At 35.9% G+C, this 18,523-nt stretch overlaps 1 protein-coding gene across 1 annotated transcript in view; it reads right to left on the bottom strand.

Annotated features, from left to right (window-relative positions):
* PEX7 (peroxisomal biogenesis factor 7) overlaps positions 1-18,523 on the bottom strand; it is a 55,217-nt gene that overhangs the window by 4,153 nt on the left and 32,541 nt on the right. The window contains exon 9 of the mRNA XM_081139726.1: positions 9,315-9,414. Coding sequence (XP_080995852.1) covers positions 9,315-9,414 — 100 coding nt within the window. The remainder of the gene's footprint in view (positions 1-9,314; positions 9,415-18,523) is intronic.

The following is an 18,523-nucleotide window of genomic DNA, read 5'->3' as shown; positions in this document are numbered from 1 at the left end:
TGAGCTTTGCACCTCCTGGCAGCAAAGGTAAAAACATCAAACAATTAGAGAAGATATGCACATATCATAATTTATCATTTCATCAGGGGAGATAAAGCTTTGCCCAGTACTTGACTATAGGAGAAATATACAATATTCTTCCATTACAAAAATCATTCATTGCCAAAAGAATGGTTTTACAGGAGATACAAAGTCATTCTTCAGATGGCAGAATTTCTACTTAAACACATGAGAAATTTTTATTAATCATATTTAAGTTATAGTTAATAACAATATTTTTATTTTATTGGCGATTTCAATCTTGTTTCGTTCTAAATGGGCTGAAGCGGTCTATAGATGAACCCACAGGACCAAATAAAGTAAATATAGAATTTTTTAAAAAAATCTGTCCTAAAGGGAGCAAAAACTTTCAGGCATCAGAGCTGAGCATATTACAACATTTGCACAATAAGTTAGGCTCTGTGCTGTATGAAAACAAAGGGGAAAATGAAAGTATGCTGGGTAATACAACTTCTGTTTTCTAACAACATTCACATATGGAATGTAAACACTTTTGTACAACTAAACCTGGATAGAACTTTTTTATAAAGTCAGCAATTATATATCTTGATCAAATCTGTATTGGTTGTGACTTGCATATAGTAAACTTTTAGTAAATGCTTGTTGAATGAATAAATTAATGAAACCATGTATGAGCAGTGGTTTCCTCCTCCAAAGATTTTGTTGAGTAGAGCCTCACACATAGTAAAGAGCACGTAACCAGGTGTGAGGTCAAAAATCCAGGTAAAGGCAACAAGTTTCATGGGATTTGGGGGATATATGGGATTTTTGAGTGTCATGAATATTATTTAGATAATTTTCATAGGGAGTTTCTTTTATGTCTCAGGAGCTGTTCGTCAAATATTTCTCTGCACTACAAAGCTACCTAAAACATAATTCATATATACATACATACTTATATTCACCCATTTATTCAACAGATATTTATTGAGCTCCTCCTCTGTGTCAGAAGTATGCTGAGGATACTACAGTAAACAAGATGGTCCAGGTCTCTGTCCCCACAGATCTGGAGTCCAGCAGAGGGATAGGTAAGTAAACAGACTCCTACAATGTAGATGATATGGACAATGACTGGGGAATTATGAGGTCCAGTAGATGTGTAACCAAATGTGAGGAAAGTGCATGCTTTCAAGAGGAAGTATGACCTAAACTGTGGTTCAAAAGAGAACATGCCTTAGCCAGAGAGTGTTTATTGTTGTTATTGTTGGTGGGGTGGAGACATGATTGAGAGAAGGAAAGTGTTCTAGGCAGTGGAATAAATAAGAATAAATGCAGAACTAAAAGTTCTAGCTTTAAGGTAACTAAATTGCATTATACCTCCTCTGATAAAATTTTTAATCTTTTGAGAGAGGCTTTTTTTTTATTCCTGTCTGACTCCCATCTATGGTTTCTTGAAGGCTGGCTGCCAAAACCTATGTTGTTTGACCCACTTCCTTAAGGTGAGTGTGCATGTAGACATCACAGGATGGGAGCCTCCAGGCTCTACCTTTTCTGCCCAAGGATATTCCAGTAGAAAATTTGTTTCTTAACCTGCAAGCCCCTACTGTAATACATTTCATCCCTATGCCCTCTGAACTTCCTTTAATCTGAGATCAAAATGCAAATCTTTTCATTAAAACTAAGAATCAAAATTACTGACATTATAGGAAAATTTATTTGTCAATATGTTATATTTCTTTACTTAATTAAAAACTTGAAGATAGAATCAATCTTCATTATATTTTTAAAAGTTGCTATCTTCTCAGGTAGTGAAAAACAGCTAAACTAATAGGGTAAGATTTCATGTAAATTCTACTTTTAGTTATTTCATTTTAGCTTTTAACAGCAAAATAGGTATTTCTAAGTTTTCATAATAAGCACACTAATTTTTTTCTACTGTCCTAATATGTCAATATCTTGAAAATATATGACTCATTCTTGAAAACGGAATATTTATTATCTATCAGATTAGCCTATTAATTTCTAAAGAGTTACAGCACATGCATCATGACATTGTCACACGTGGAATGCTTGAGAGCAACTATTTCAATGTGCAAAGTACTAGACTCAACTCCACAGTAGACCCAAGGATATTAAAGAAACAAATCCAGTCAATAAGTGGTTTATAATAAAAATTTATCATTGGTGGATCAGATAAGACTTACTATAGAACATCCATCATAATAATGGTCCTAAAAATGCAAATTTTGAAAAGGAAACATAATGAAAGTACCAGATTTTAAATACATGTGTAACTTAGAAAATGAATTTATATTCATTAATTCTATCAATTCTCTCCATTTTATTAAAATGTTTACACATGCCTCTAATAAGGGAATTTATTTCAAATTATTTAATATGGTTGTTAATATAACAAAGAATTCCTATTGACTCATTAAGAGATTTACTTTATTGACAAGTTTTCTATTTCCTATTTATCATTATATTTTTTTCTCTCCATTTTGTGGGCAACTGCTTTTGCCCTTGAGAAACGTATTTAATCCACTGTAATTATCTATGACATATGGCCTCTTTAATAAAAATGAACCAGAGAAATAGGCATAAAGATGTAGAGAGAATGAAAAAGCCCATTCATAGCCAACTCTAAATTCTGAAAAAGCAGCTCGGTCGTTATGCTGCATTGTATTACATCAAGGCTAAAGGAAGAACATGCTTCACTTACTCAGCCAGCTTACCGAGAAGAACATGGCTTATTATGTCAATCATTACTTTTACTAAGTAAAAGGAAAGAGTTGACTAATTCTACTAAAATCCTTTTCATTTACTCATTTAATATTGTGTGCATGTTAATATTTCTGAGATGACATGAAGACAACAATGTACTTGTATCGATTTGTAAATTAAAAGTTTTATGTAACTAGTATGGTTAATGGTCACAGTAAGTAAAGAGCATCACAGGAGTGGCTGACAATGAGTTTGTAATATTTGTATTAGATGAGAAAGACCTAAAAAAGTGGTAGCAATAAGGAAAAAAATTGTATTCTATTGCAGGAACATGATATGTCTGTTCATTAATTCCAGTCTTTTTTAAAGGTCCCTTTGTAAAGTTATATAATGTTCTTTATCTGTATCTGAACATTTTTAAAATTTTTATTCCTCTTTGTATCCTACACACACACAGACATACAGTTATTGTTGCCATGTAAGGTAATTTTTCTAATTGATGATTGCTAGTATCTCCACAGTATTCATTTCTGTATATTATTTTTACTGACCTTATTTAACTCTCTTTTTATTTTTAATAGGTTTAAAGTTGATGTTCTTGGATTAGAACATTTTACAATCACATGAAGAACAAATAATCATAAATTTTCCTACATTTAAAAATATTTATATTCTATTATTTTCTTTTGTTACTAATTGGCTACAATTTTTAGAACCATATTGATGAACAGTGGTGATGGAAGTAATTCTCATCTTGTTCCTGATGTCTTTAATGAGGCCACTGATATATTTCAGGTCAATGACTAACAAAATCAGATTTGCATTATGAAAAGCTCTCCCCCAAACAGTGTTGAACATCAATGGAATGATGTAAAGAGCTTAGAGATCAGTTAGGATATTACTGCAGTAATCAATGGCAGAGGTACTAAATAAATGCTTAATTAAGGTCGTGGAGCTAGAAGGACATGGTCCAGATTTCAGAGGCACTGGGAAGAAAGAATTCATAAACTTAATGTCCAGTGAATTTAGGGGTACAGAAAGACAAGAAAACCAGGATGACTTTCCAGGTCTCTGGTCAGGCCTCAGCATGCAATCAACTGACCAAGTCAGAAATACCGGAATAAAAGTCAGACAACTATTCAGATCACATAGTAAAGGCAATTCGATAAATAGGTCAAACATCATTAGCATATAATTCAATGACAGCTTCATGGGGAAGTTGTAGTATCTAATAAGAGAAAACAACAGAACTTCAAGGGGAAGTTCTAGATGACTAATAATAGAAGAGAAACAGAAATTACTGGTTGGTAGATAAGATGACGCCGTCAAATGAGCTTTGAAAATAGAAAAAGAACTAGCTGAAGATCTAAAACACAGTGGGTAATTGTGGAAACAAAGACCTGGATGAGGAAGCCATTGAGAAAATTAGGAATCCACTGGAAAGAGGGAAAAATAGAAATAGAATATAAATATTTTGAGGGAATAGAGATGGAGGAAGATTTTCATTCTTGGCTATTTTTACAGTAAAGTAGGAGGTAAGGTCAAATGTCCAGAGTGTTAATGATCCTATAGAAGACTGAGAAAAGACACTGTGGAGAATGGGCTAGGAAATCAAAAAGACTTTAAAGGTAAGTTGAGTAGGATCAAGAGCCCAAATATAGTTTTTTGAACAGTAGTTCATAGTGTGCCAAGTCAACATTTTTGCTTGGTTTTTAGAACCAATGCTCATAGTCTAGAACAAGGGAAGTGAGTAAGACAGTGGGTGATTCAGGAATGGGAGCTCAGAGGCAGAGGGACCAGAGGCTCAGGCATCAGTCATTCTGGAAGCTTACTGCAAGGGCTCTCCATGAAGTGCAGAGGGCTGTAGACACAGGCTAAACACACCCATAGTAGGAGCACACCAACATCCTACAGAGCTGGGTCTGGGGGATGTTTCATGGCTAGGGGAAAGCAAGCACTTGTTATATAATTTTGAGCTAAATATTATACAATTATGAAAGCATCAGAGAGGAAACAGCAGAGACTGCTGCCTGAGGACAGTGGATGCTTCTGGCACATGTTCTTTCCAACACTGAAACTAATTTATGTGACACATGCAGAAAATGCCACCTCAGAACAAAAGTACACAGGACACAGATATCTTACCTACCAATAATGCTAGTCCTCACTCTTATACTGAGAAATTTAAAATATTTTGCCCATTGTCAACCTCTAAACCTGGTATCTAAGATTGTGAAAATAGGGATTTGAATCAAAACATGAGCTGAATTTTAAATAACAAATACTTTTTACTAAAGTATCAACAAAGCCAAATATACTTTTAAAAATACATCTAAAGAACTTGTTTAAATCAGAATCAAATCTGAGCATCTGCCACCAAACAAAACAAAAACATACAAAATTTATTCTACCCCATTTTAAGGGTACTATAAAGATACTTACATGTTCCTAGCATGGGTAGACTAGGATATTCATTCGTCAAAGATTATGTTTACCAAGTATTTGGGGAGTCCCAGAAGAAAAATTCTTATGTGTAGTATAACTACAACTATGAAAAATATACACACATACAGAGTAGTTACCTTTGGGGAGAAGAGGGGGGGTAAGATTTGGGAGGAATATTGAGAGGGCTCCTGGGATGCTGGTGGTGGTCTATATCTTAACCTGAGTGATGGGTACATGGGCATGGGGATTCTTGATAACATATTGAGCTGCACACTTAAAATCTGTGTATTTTCCAGTATGAATGTTACACTTTAATTAAAAATTTTCTTTAAAAAGGACTGAAAAGAAACATTAATATGGTATAACATTCTTTATGGAGTGGTGGGAATCTTTTTTCTTTATTTTTATATTTCTTTCCATCATGAGAAAAAAGATAAATTTTATTGAACATAGAGAAGTGATATCTTGGAATGAACTAATAATTTCTACTTTAAAAGAGAAATAATCACCTCCCAAAAGGAATGTATAACGATATGTAACCCTGTCCCCAGCTTAGAAATAGTAGACTGAATATCAATGAGCATCTGAAAGAGCAGACTTGATGCTGCAGAGCACACAGTCAAGAATCCTAAAAATACATTAATAGAGGAAATCCTAATTATATAAACGGGTATTACAGGTCTAGAATCATAACGCTAAAAAATAGAAAAAGAGTGTCCAATTTAGAACTAATAAGGACGAGAGAAAAAAAGGAAAATCCCAGGACTGTACAAATCATGATCAGAGGGGGGAAAAAATCAAAGAAAAAATTTTTGAAGTGAGAGAGAACATCAGCCCGGCTAACAAGAGAGGGCACAGAGAATTTCTCAGCAATTATTCTTAAAGGGTGACCCCAGACACTTATTTGTCAAGTCTTAAACCTTTAAAGATAAGACCTTACATTCTGCCAAGAAGAAAGGAGGTATAATACAAGAATGCTTTGGAGCTCATCTTTCAGATCTCCAAGAAGGGAGAAGCTAAAAAGAAAAAAAGAATTATAAATACAAGAACTCAGATAAATCTCCTTTTAAGACAGATAATATATTAAGACACAGAAGCCCTAAGGTAACGTCAGCAAAGTCCTACAGCTGTTAAGATAACCACAAGAAACAACACATTTTTGAAAGCAGATTGAAAAGTACTTACTTTCTAAAAGGTGAAAGATACTTTTCAAAGTAATAAACCATGAAGAAAGAGTGAAATAAATTAAAATGCAACCAGTACACCTGACCACATACTGTGAGAATAAAGGATAAATATGTAAAAAATAAATTAAACTATTAACTATACCAACAAAAAATTAATGTGGCAAGATTTTTAAATGGCTACAAATTCTTTGTGGCTACTCCCATCAAGACATGGAGTCTCTTTCTCACTCTGTGAATCTGAATGGCCTTGTGACTTGCTTTGCAACAGAAGGGATGCTGTGTGACTCACAAATCTAGCCCTGAAGATACCTTGAGGCTTTTACTCTCACCCTCTTGGAAATGAACAGCAGCTAAGTGAAGCCTGGGCTCATCTAGAGGCACATGGCTCAGAAGACAACCAGCACTACACCTTAGATATGTGAGTGAGGCCATCTCAGACCACCCAGCCCGAGTTAGCCACCAGATGACAGGAGCCACATGAGTGTCCCCAGGTGAGAACGAAGAGAAGTGCTCGGCTTAGCCCAGCCCAAATTACTGACTCACAGGACTGTGGATAAAGGAAATTGTTGTTTAAGCCACTAACTTGTGGGGGAGTTTATTACACAGCAATAGATAACAAATAAAATAAGTGAGAGAAAAACAGGGAGATGCACCAAGAAATTGATTCTTATCTCCACTAGGAAGGAGGTTAATGTTTCTTGGTAAAAACACAAATTATTAACATAAACAATACAAATGTTTGTGTTAAAATGTGTTAATGTTAAGTATGTAGAAAAAAATCTTGATTGAAATCACCATCTTAGTTAGAAAGGAAAGAAAGCTTAAGGTCCGAAACCGAACATAAATAAAATGGGGGGGGGGGGAGAAACATTGAAACAAACATAAAATTTAATCAATAATCTCAACACTCCATTTTTTAAAACATGACAAGTCAACAAATATATTTCCTTACATTCAAATGTTGAGTAATATCCCATAAAGAAGGAATAAATAATTTCTTTCATTTTCAAGTACTATCCATGCTCCCTCCCATCACAGGGTCTGTAATATAGTTACTTTTGCCTGTTTACAATCTATCTTCCTCTGTCTCTTCATATAGTTAAAGCCTACTCTTCAGATCTCAGGTGATCCTCACTTCCTTACAGATTTCTTAAATAGGTCAAATAGCTATCCTGATTATGAACTCTTGAGGAACAATGTAGTTCTCCTTCATAGGCTTGTCACAACTATTTACACTCATTTGTGAGATTATCTCATACAACAGTGGACTAACTGCTTTATGAAGCATTCCCCACTGAATCCCAGTGCCTAGCACAAGGTCCAGCATATGAAAATATCGGTGGAAAGAATAAGGAATGAGAGGGAGAGGTCTTACTTCTGAGGTCCCCTCTAATCCCAAGATTCTGTCCCACTATGAATTAACTCCGCAGAGACTTCTAGCACAGGGGAACTGTACGTTATGCCAGTGAACTTGCTGCTTCTCCACTCCTATTTGCTCTCAGTAGCAACTATTTCCTTAGTATAGATGGAATTTAGTTGAACTGGAAGAGATGGGTAGCAGTCACCAGCCTACACACAAAATTAATGACCTGTAATAAATTCTCTTATTATTTAAGATACATAAAATCCAATTAATAAATCCTCTAAAAACAGAATTGTTTTCAATAAGGCGGTCCCATGTGTGGAGATTTAGAAAACATCTGGCACTTCTCAGACCCTGGTGAGGACCTGCCAGGACCGAGGAAGTCGAGGAGGCATACGTGCTGCCTCAGGCCACAGTTTGGGACTCATGGAACATAGGTTAACAAATAAATATAGGAGAGGAAAATATTTATTTAGGGTTCTTTGTTTGGTATGGCCATATTTCAATAGGTACAGCTTTTTTCTTAACTAGGAGAGCAAACAGATATGAATATTTTATTAAAAAATCATCTATAATAGATTTATTTCTCAGAAAAGAAATGAGTTCTTTTGAAACACATTGTATTTACATTAAAGATAATGCCATTTTGTCCATCACTCTTTCAGCTTCTTCTCTTCTTCGTTGCTATTAAGTCATTTTTCAACAATTATTCTAATGAGGCCATTCTAATGTCTAGTGAGAATATTTTAAACTCAGAATTATGTTTTAAATTCCTAAAATTAAAAAAAGCCTGTGTATTCATTTAAATTTAAGGACACAGTAATGAGAAATGGGATTTGGTTTTGTTTAATTTCTAAAATTTGTCATAAAAACATAATTTCTTAGTCATACTCTACAATTTCCACGTATTATATTGTTTTACTGATTTCTTAGTGTTTTCACACAGTCTGTTATAAAGTGCCTTATCATTCAACATATTCTAGTGTTTCTGATCCTGAGTTTCCAAAACTCACACAGCTTTAAAAACACCTCTAAATGTTTAAACACTCAAGTCCTCAACAGAACAAAAAGTGGGAAATATAAAGGTTATTAATTAAAACATTCTCCTTTACTTCGTTCTCCATCTGAAGCCTCTCTTTCAACATGGGGCATCGAGATGAGGGTGACAGTCCTGAGGGGGAAGTAACCTGCCCATCATCTCAACTGCTTGTGGGACAGCTGAATCGAGGACCACACACTCTGGTGACAAGCCTTCCCCATTCCATTCTTCTCTTGTCACCCTTTCCACTGGGAGAGGTCTACTCCAAGCCTTCAATATGTAAGGCACAGTACTTTAGGGCAAGGTTCCTTTTCCTCTCAGAAAAGGCAGTCTTTCAAGAGGAAAGAGGTATGTCAAGTTTCTGGATACCTCTCCTTCCCTAGTATTTCAAATGCTCCAGTTTTACAGCAAAAGAGATCCGGATGATTAAGTATATGTACCTTGCTCTTCCCTAAAGGCAACAATTTTGTTCATAAAAGCAACACATGCCACACATAGAGCTATCTATTTGTGAACTGTATAGGAAGAAAAAACCTCAAGAGATCGTAGCCATTACCTGAGTAGGGCTCTGAAGACTTAAATCTAAACCACAGGTAAACTCTGTATGATGGTCCACTATTTCAAGAAGAGGGTCAGGCTTTGAAAAGTTCCAGAATCTGTGAATATAAACAAAAAAAGGTATTTAAGTGCTAAAACTACCAAAAAATTTACCTAAGAAAAACAGATATTTAATAAAGATTTTATTAGAAAAAGTTAAATTAATTCATAAGTGCAGAGCTCTATTACTGACCTACATTAAAAATCAAACAGAAAAAATGCACTCCATTCTAGTATATCACAAATGGAATTAGTAATCAATCTACCCTTGTAAACAATTACTATATTCCCATTAGTACACCGTGTAGGGTGAAACTTAAGTTTCAGTTAAATTTTTTTTTTTATATTGCACACGGACATTTGAGATGAGAGACACTAGGCTTTTGTAGCAATTTCTAAAAGCATTCATTGCTATAAAATAAGGATATTGGAATACTTGCATTCTAACATTTCGTGATTTTAAATACTACATTTCTCAATGACTGACATGAAAAGATCTTGGGTTTAATTTACATTTCAACAGCAACTCATATTCTTTGAAAAGAATCTGTTCTCTTATGAAAATATCTCTATAATTCTGAAACTATCTCTTTTTTTTTTTGAGGCACAGCCTTTCTTACAGATTCCATATGAATGCAATTTCTAGAGTCAAGAAAAACTGAAACGTGTTTTCCTGGGCCAATATTAAGTATTCTATTTATCCTCTATAGACCGGAAGTGGTAATATTTACCATAATATATCTGATTTCTACTGTTCAGAGAAGAATTTGGCCCTATTTTCAATACACAAAATAGTACTTTATTTGTAAAGCTTTATTCGTTCATCATCTTTCTTATTCTAAACACACCATAAAACGGCACATTCAGAATCACAGTCATACTCCAATTCAGCCTCCCTAATGATGTACAACACAGAACACACTGAAGGTTTAACAGATCTCTTTGAAAGAGAGTAAATACACAAAACCAACAGTCAGTTTGTTTAACCTGGTGGTATTATTTTCCTAATAAATACGGTGTTGGTCTTATTAAGTCTGAAAAGGATTGTTGCTATGGGTAATCTACTGTATGGTACCAGAGAGACAAAGAATAAATAGCTCATTTATCAGATTACTGAAATCTACAAAATATTTAGGGAGAATAATTTTACTTTTGAAAATCTGCCTATTCAAACAAATGAGGGAACAAGCTGCAGTCCTTCTCAGAAATCACAATAATGGTTTCCACTGTCTTTGCATATTTATTCCTTTGGGTCTAGAAACAAGCGAATTTTACAGCAATCTAATTTCCTAGATCTTGATAATGTTTATATAAGCAAAAGTAAATATGTAATTGTGTAATTTCATTTCTAAAACATGGTTATACACTGATTTGTAATATATGAAACAGTAATCAAATGATTTTGTATATACCCACTATATTCCAAAAAATATTCAAAGTGGTTTTAGAAATATGTATTTATAATATGGAAAAAAATGAGTTAAAGGAAAAGTAAGGTTAGGAGAGTAAGTTCAAGCCTGCAATATTTATAAACAAAATTATATTCCATAAAGTTGTGTACACTTGACAGGGGAGCGGAATATCTCTCAAGATGCTAAGCTTTCCAGTAGCCACAGGAGAAAGGGAGATACAATCGAGCCCTGAATTCATAGTGTCTACAACCAGCCTGCTCTTGGAACTCAGAAGGAAATTCACCATTGGGAGTCCATGGAGCAGAAACGCAATGCTTATGTAACGAACATCCTGAACATTTCTTAGGGAAACACAGAGATGCTGTTTCATGGGCTGCTACTCATGAGTCGATGGCATCACCCCAAAGAGCAGTTTGGTAGAATCATTCTATGGGAAGGTCAATTAAATCCAGGTATTCAGCTCTCTGATTTCATTTGGGATTTAGATTTTATTTTGGTCAAATGGATAGTCTAAGTGCTCTTTAGACAAACCATAAAAATTGGTTTCCTTCAGAACTATTTAAGGATAATAAAAAGCAACAAGGATTCGTTTATACCCTCCTGACTTCAGGAATGAAGTTTTGCTGTTATTTTCTCATTTAAGCCAATTAAGGATAAGGCCGCACTGAGTACAAGTGCAGCCAGTTAAGGATAAGGCGGGCCTTATGAAAATTAGGATGCCTAGTAAGGGCACCTGTGTGAAACCATCCAATTTTAGCTTGAAAGTGTGGTAAGAGAGTTGTACATGCAGGAGGGCAAAGAGTGGATTCAAAAAGTCAATTTAAATTTGCTCTGATACGTAGCTTCATGGGCAGTCAAGGCCCCACACAGTTCCACACCATAGGCACACCAGTCATAATTTTTCCTGGGAAAAACTATAATATTTATTTGCATTTTGCAAAGAACTCATCAAATCAAATACATGCTAAAAGTCTAAGGATACTACTTGGTGAAGGGAAGGTTGCTCTAGTGAATGGCATACCAGCACTAATGGCATACACCATTTCATAGTTCTGACAAATAACAAAATACACAAAGTATATATATGGTGCGAAAATTATGAGAGGTTCGTTTCCAGCACAATGGCTGACTGGGTACCTAGACGAACATTCTTCCTGAAAACAACTAAACTTGCTAGATAGATTAGGAAAACAACTACCACAGAAACTGACATCTGAAACCCATAGTAGTAAATGGAACAATGAAGGCAGCTTTTGCCCTGAGAGGATCTGCTAAATAGGGGGAATCCAGGCTTCAATTTTCTTAACCTCAAGGGGATCAGGAGCCAGTAAAATAAGAAATATTAATAATTTTAAAATATTTTTCAGTAAACTAAAATAACATAAAAAATATCAAGTCAAATACAATAAATTTCACAAGCTAAACAGTTGAGAAAACCAAGTTAATATGTCTATAAACTATGTTTTTAAAACACTAATGGCTTTTTTAATAACAAAAGAAATGTATGTATTTCTTTCATTTCCACTCTCTAATGGCAACCACTGTTAACAGTTTGATGTGTATAGTTCCAGATTTTTCTATGTATCACCATTCAAGTTCCACCAGGAAGGGGTGATTTGCAAGGGGGCAGTGACAGGAGGAAAGAGCGTTTCACCAGGTTTTCTCACGTTTGCTGTTAGGGAATTGGCAAGGCCTTTCTTTGCGATCTTCTCCTGGACTCAAGGGTCCCATAAGTTCTATATATCTGAGGGCCTTCCTGTGCCTATCACACAAGTAAAATGAGCTCCCTTTTACTGGGAGAAGTCAGGCTACATATATCATTAAGTAGTCAAATAAGGCCATTATTTTTAAGTGATGGGTTTTTGGTCCAGCATATATACTACTTGGTGCCTTTTTGTCTCTTTGCTGATGAAATCACTGACTATTTAAGCTCTATCATGGGAAGTAAATATACTGGACAGGCTTCCAATGATTAAAAATATTACAGAACTGTAGGAACATTTTTCATTTAAATGGAGAGGGAGAGAGAGAAATTCATCATAGTACAACGTCTTGGTTGAATCCCTTTTTGCCTTCTGACTCACAATTCTTTTAGCAAAGCAAGTATGTCACACCATGTTAAATAAAGCACTGTCTTTCAAAAGTTAAGCTAAAATTACTTTTTTACTTTACTAAATGTAATTTGAAATGTCTATACTAGCACTTTTAAAATTTAGTCAACAGATGAATTCAGTAGAAGGTTTAAAATATTTTTCAGAGTTCTTCCTTTTCCTTTCCTGTTCTCAACTTAGAGTTAGTCAGTAATTCTTCATGAGTCTTTCCTAACTATAAGAAGATGGGGAAAAGTTCTGGCAACTTTTCAATGCCTTACATGTACATAAATTTTAGTTGTGTTTTTAAAATTTTTAAGCCAATTGCAACATTATAATTCCTTCTATTTGGATTGCTTGGGTGTGTAGCATTCTCTAGTGATGAACAAAACAGTTTATTTTCTCCTCATTTAATTACTCATTCATTCAACAATTTATGAGTCCTAAAATGTGCCAGGTACTGTGCTAAGCAACAGAAGCAAGCAACCCCATGGCCTCAGCTCTCCTGAAGCATCTAGTTTGGTGGGATAGACATTTTTTTAAAAACACACACACACATAAACACAAATGTAATTGCAATTGACAAATGTCCCCCAAACAACACAGGATGGTGTAAGAATGTTGTCGGTCCTGAGGAAGTGACACTGAGCTAAAATCTGAAGGTTGAGGAGTTTGCCAGGTGGAGAGTAAAGACAGCAGCTTGGCCCTTGTCGGCAAGGAGCCTCAGGGTGTGTGACATAGAGGATCCATGATACTGGGGCAGGGGAAGGGGAGCGCGTTACACAAGGCAAACAGGACCAGATCACATAGGTCTTGTAGGCTATGGGAAGAATTTGGAATTTTTCTCTAAGTGTAAACACACATACATGCACCAGTGACAGTTTTAAGCAGGTTTATACACTCAGTTTTGCCTTCTTTAAAAAAAACTTTTAATAACCTTTTTAAATTTTAGAATAATTTCAAATTTTCCAAAAAAATTGTGAAGATAGTACAGAGAGTTCCCATACAGTATGACCCCGTGCAGTACGGTCAGCTTTGCCTTTCAAAGTTATCTCTGGCCACTGAGAGAACAATGGACTTGAGGACTCAAGAGTGGATATGGGGATACCAGTGGTCTAAAAAGAGATGATAGCAGCTTGGATTTAAGGTGGAAACAGTGATGATGAGGAAAGGTTGATGGATTAGAGATATATGTAGGCAGAAAAATTAATAGGACAAAAGAAATCAAGATGATTAATGGAACAGAAAATACCAAGAATGATACATTAATTTACTCACAGTTTATTTACTTATTTATTTATTTATCGATTTTCCTCTAAAAGCCACCAAGTTCCTTAAATTCAGGGAGAGTATTCTATTCTTTGTATCTCTTGCATGTATAAAAGTATCTGACACATGAACAACCCAAGAATGTTTCATAAATGAATGAATGAACAAAAATAAATTAAATAAGTATATTAAGGACAAGATAAACAATAAACAAAGGTCAAGCTCACAAGTAAGATAACTTTTAAATCACCTATAGACATGGTTTTCAAATGATGGACCAAGGATCATTATATCAGATATTTAGAAAATACATATTTCTCAGCTTTGCTGAGGAATTTTTTCCTAAAAAATTCCCATTGAGTAGATCAGTATGGAATCCAGAAATCTCTTCCCAGAAAATGTTGATACTCAACTATCTAGGTTTGGGATAACCGTGGACAGCAGTACTTCTCAATGTTGTATCACCATACGTACAGATTAGCCAAATTCCCATTAGAAACAATAGTGATTTCAGGAAGAAGGGGAAAAGATGGAAAAAGGCAGTGTTTCTCAACCTTGACTGCACTGCACTCAGCTGAGACACTTTAAAAAATACTGATGTGTGAATGCTCCCTGAGAAATTCTAATTGGCCTGGAGTACATCGTGGGAATTGGGAGGTGCACACATTCTCCAGGTGACTGTAATGTGCAGTCAAGGTTGAGAAGCTCTGACCTGGGTGGGGGGCATTACCCATTTATTGAGAATCACTGATCTAGATCAGCAGTTTTCAAACTTAAGTTTGTATCAGAATCACCTGGAGAGCATGCTGAGAATGAATACAGACGTCTCGAGTGTGGCTCGAGAACTTATTTTAGAAACAAGTTCCCAGGTGATGCTCTTGTTGCTGATTCTAGGGCCACACTTTCAGGACCATGGATGCAGACAGTCCTTACTGGTAAGAATTATTGCTACACTGTGGCTCTAACCACTAGTGAAGGCAAAACTTTGGGAAGAGACAAATACATTAGATGCAAAATATAGGCAAATATCTTCACAGGAAAAGTAACACTATTATAATTTCGTATAACTTGATTAGCTTAGCAGACTGGGATAAAAGGCTGCTAAACAAAAAACAGAACAGTATCAATGTTAGCTCCAGCTTCCCAATAACGAAGAAGATGATCCAATACTGAGGTTCTCACTTTACCCAACCCATCTCAAAAAGAAAGAGTTCGACAGTTTGCATAGTTTTTCCCATTACCTTATACTGCATTTGATCAGCACAAAAACTTTTCAAGGTAGATACAAAGGGTATACGGTAGTCCACGCCCATCTGCAATTTTGCTTTCAGTGGTTTCAGTTACCCCCGCCCAACTGTGGTCAGAAAATATTAAATGGAAAATTCCAGAAATAATTCATGTTTTAAATTGTGCACCCTTCTGAGCAGTGTGATGAAATCTCACATCTTTTCCACTCCATCCCACTCAGATGTGAATCATCCCTTTGTGCAGTGTATCCACACAGTATATGCTCCCTGCCATAGTAGCCCTCTGGGTTATCAGATCAACTGTCGCTGAATCACACAGTTACTTATATTCAACTAACCCTTATTTTACTTAAAGACCCCAAAGTATAAGAGTAATAATGCTGGCAATTCAGATGTGCCAAAAAGAAGCTATAAAGTGCTTTCTTTAAGTAAAAATATATGTATGCATGGGGGAAAAACAGTTATATATAGGGTTTGGTACTATTCTCAGTTTCAGGCATCCACTGGGGGTCTTGAAATGTATTTCCAATGGCTGGGAGGGGACTACTGTAATCATTCTCATTTCAGAGATGAGCAGAATATACTCATGAAATTAAGCAATCCATGGTGACACAACTAATAAGTGGCAGCCCCAAAGCACACTCTACTGGCATCATGTCCAGTGCTTTTTCTACTAAAACATGCTGCCTTTCTCTTTTTCTCTAGACCTGGGCCATGCCAGGGACTCTGGAATATAGACAGGCAGGATCTGGTATTCCTCAGAAAGTTCTGATTAACAACCTGAAAGTTCAAATGGACCCGAACCAAGTCAGGCTTCCCCCACACTCCTCAAACTATATAGAAAATTCCATAAGCCAAAGTTCATGCCAAGATTCCATTAGTCTGCCAACTTACATTCAAAACTAATACCCTAAGGAAATTATGAATAGAATAAATCTGCACTCCTGTGGCAAGGAGTTCAGAAATTGTCCCCTCTCTGTACTAACATTTTTAATATGTACTTACTTCATCCTTTCATCTACTTTACTGCCTCCTGACTTAGGTATCACCCAACTGGTCAGCTTTTTTTGTAACCTCAGATATTGCCAATGTGAATCACCCCCGGGCCGGGTGTGGCTTAGCGGTTGACTGTTGACCTAGGATCTAGGCAGTTGGGGTTCGATTCTCAGTCAGGGCACATGCCCGGGTTGCGGGCTCAACCCCCAGTCGGGGGCCTGCAGGAGGCAGCCGATCAATGACTCTCTCATCACTGATGTTTCTCTCTCTCTCCCTCTCCCCTCCGCTCTCTGAAATCAATAAAAAATATACACATACACACACACACACACACATATCACATATATATATATGCATACACACACATACATATATATAAATGTGAATCACCTCTGAGTAGGATATATGGAATCATGGGCTTATTACTTTATCATCTGTATTACTTTTTAGAGCTAAACTTTCATTCATTAACTCAAAGATATTTAGTGAGTGCTAATGCTCATTTATTTGCATGATTTGGTTGGAGAATTGTTTGGTTTTGGTTTTGGAACTGGTAATAACAAACAAAGTTTAAAACAGAAAAACACTAATTGCCTGCTAAATGAAGAATATATGATTACTTTTGAAGAATTGCTAACAATTTTCAAAGATGACTTTTAGAACATTCAATCTCAATCGCAAATATCCAGAAATCATACCATACTGACAAAATTTCAAGGTTAAATATAAAATTCTACACTTAAGCTTCTATAGCAAAATGAATTATTTATAATATTTCAATTAAAATTTTAATTATATCAGTATTGTAAAGGGGCTGACTCCACTTCATCATAATAAACATTAAGTCCAGGAACCACATACTACAAAGCCTAGAGTACTTTGACAAATTAAAGAAAACCATTAGCTGATGGAAGGCTTGTTCTGGGGGAATTTATGGCTGCGATTCACAGGGATGCAGGATGACCTTCTGAAGTATGTCACATCTCAACAAAAAGAGAGGAAAAGAAAAAAAAACCTCCCATTGAGTTTGTTTACCGCTTATTGGCACAAAATGAAGAACCATGAAAAGATTTTGCAATAAAGCTTCAAACAAATATCTGACAATAACCAAAATGGTAAGAACTCTACTCATGAAATAGTATCATTATCTCAGGGATAAGACAGTCTAGATACATCTGAACTGTAACTGGCACCAAAACGTGGCCACCTAGAGCAAAAGATCATTTCTCAGAAGTTCAGATGATAATGGGATCAGATGAGGCTGCAGTAGAACTTCATTCCATACCTAAATGTTGAAGCACATTAAACTTGTAGCAGCCACCTGCCTGTGCTTTGGTCTTGATTAGCGATGTCACCATGAAATACTTAATGTTCTCATCTCTGCAGCTGAGCATTTATGAATAAACCCACTCAGGGTGTCAGGATGTAGAATGTCCGCACAGCACCCAAGGACCTCTTATTTAACAACTCTGTTCCCATCGGACGACAGGTAAGTGGTGGGGTCCAGGGGAGAAGAAGGCAGACATCAACAAAGGTGCAGAAAGGAAAACAGACACAGAGCAGAATAAGTAAGTGTTTACTTTCTGGTGACTGGACATGAAAGCTTGGGGAGAAAAAAGATCAGTGTGCAGAAAGAAGAAGACAGATGAAGCAGGAACTTAAAGTACTTTCAGTACCTTGCTCAGGCCCTGCTGCACTACTGCCCTGGAGCGGAGGGAGCCCAGATCCTGACAAACATGTTCCCTTTCTTATTTAAGCTAGCTCAAGCTGATTTCTGTTTCACATGTCAGTGTGCACACATGCGCTCACACACACGTCCTAATAGGTATATGGAGATAGGTAAGAAACTCTGCTGAATTTTATTTAAGATGAAAATATATTAATAATTATTGTTTTTATTCTCTGTATGGTTCATTCCATTAGGTCAAATCTTGAAGAATTCATTATTAGAATATTTATTGAGTGTTGCCACATCTTAGGTTGGGGTTTCAGGACAGACTTCAAAGGTGAATTATTTATCCCTGAGTTCTTAAGAGACACAGTAAACTAATAACTGACAGGTAATACCCAACTGATCAGAAGAAATAGCATCATTATGCGTACAAATAACTAGGAGAGGGAAACACTGAGGTTCTGCTGAATTACCTTCTTAAA

Source organism: Miniopterus schreibersii (genome assembly GCF_964146895.1).
Source record: "Miniopterus schreibersii genome assembly, chromosome: 6".
NCBI lineage: Eukaryota > Metazoa > Chordata > Mammalia > Chiroptera > Miniopteridae > Miniopterus > Miniopterus schreibersii.
The sequence above is the reverse complement of the archived record's forward strand: the minus strand, read 5'-3'. Positions and strand labels throughout refer to the sequence as shown.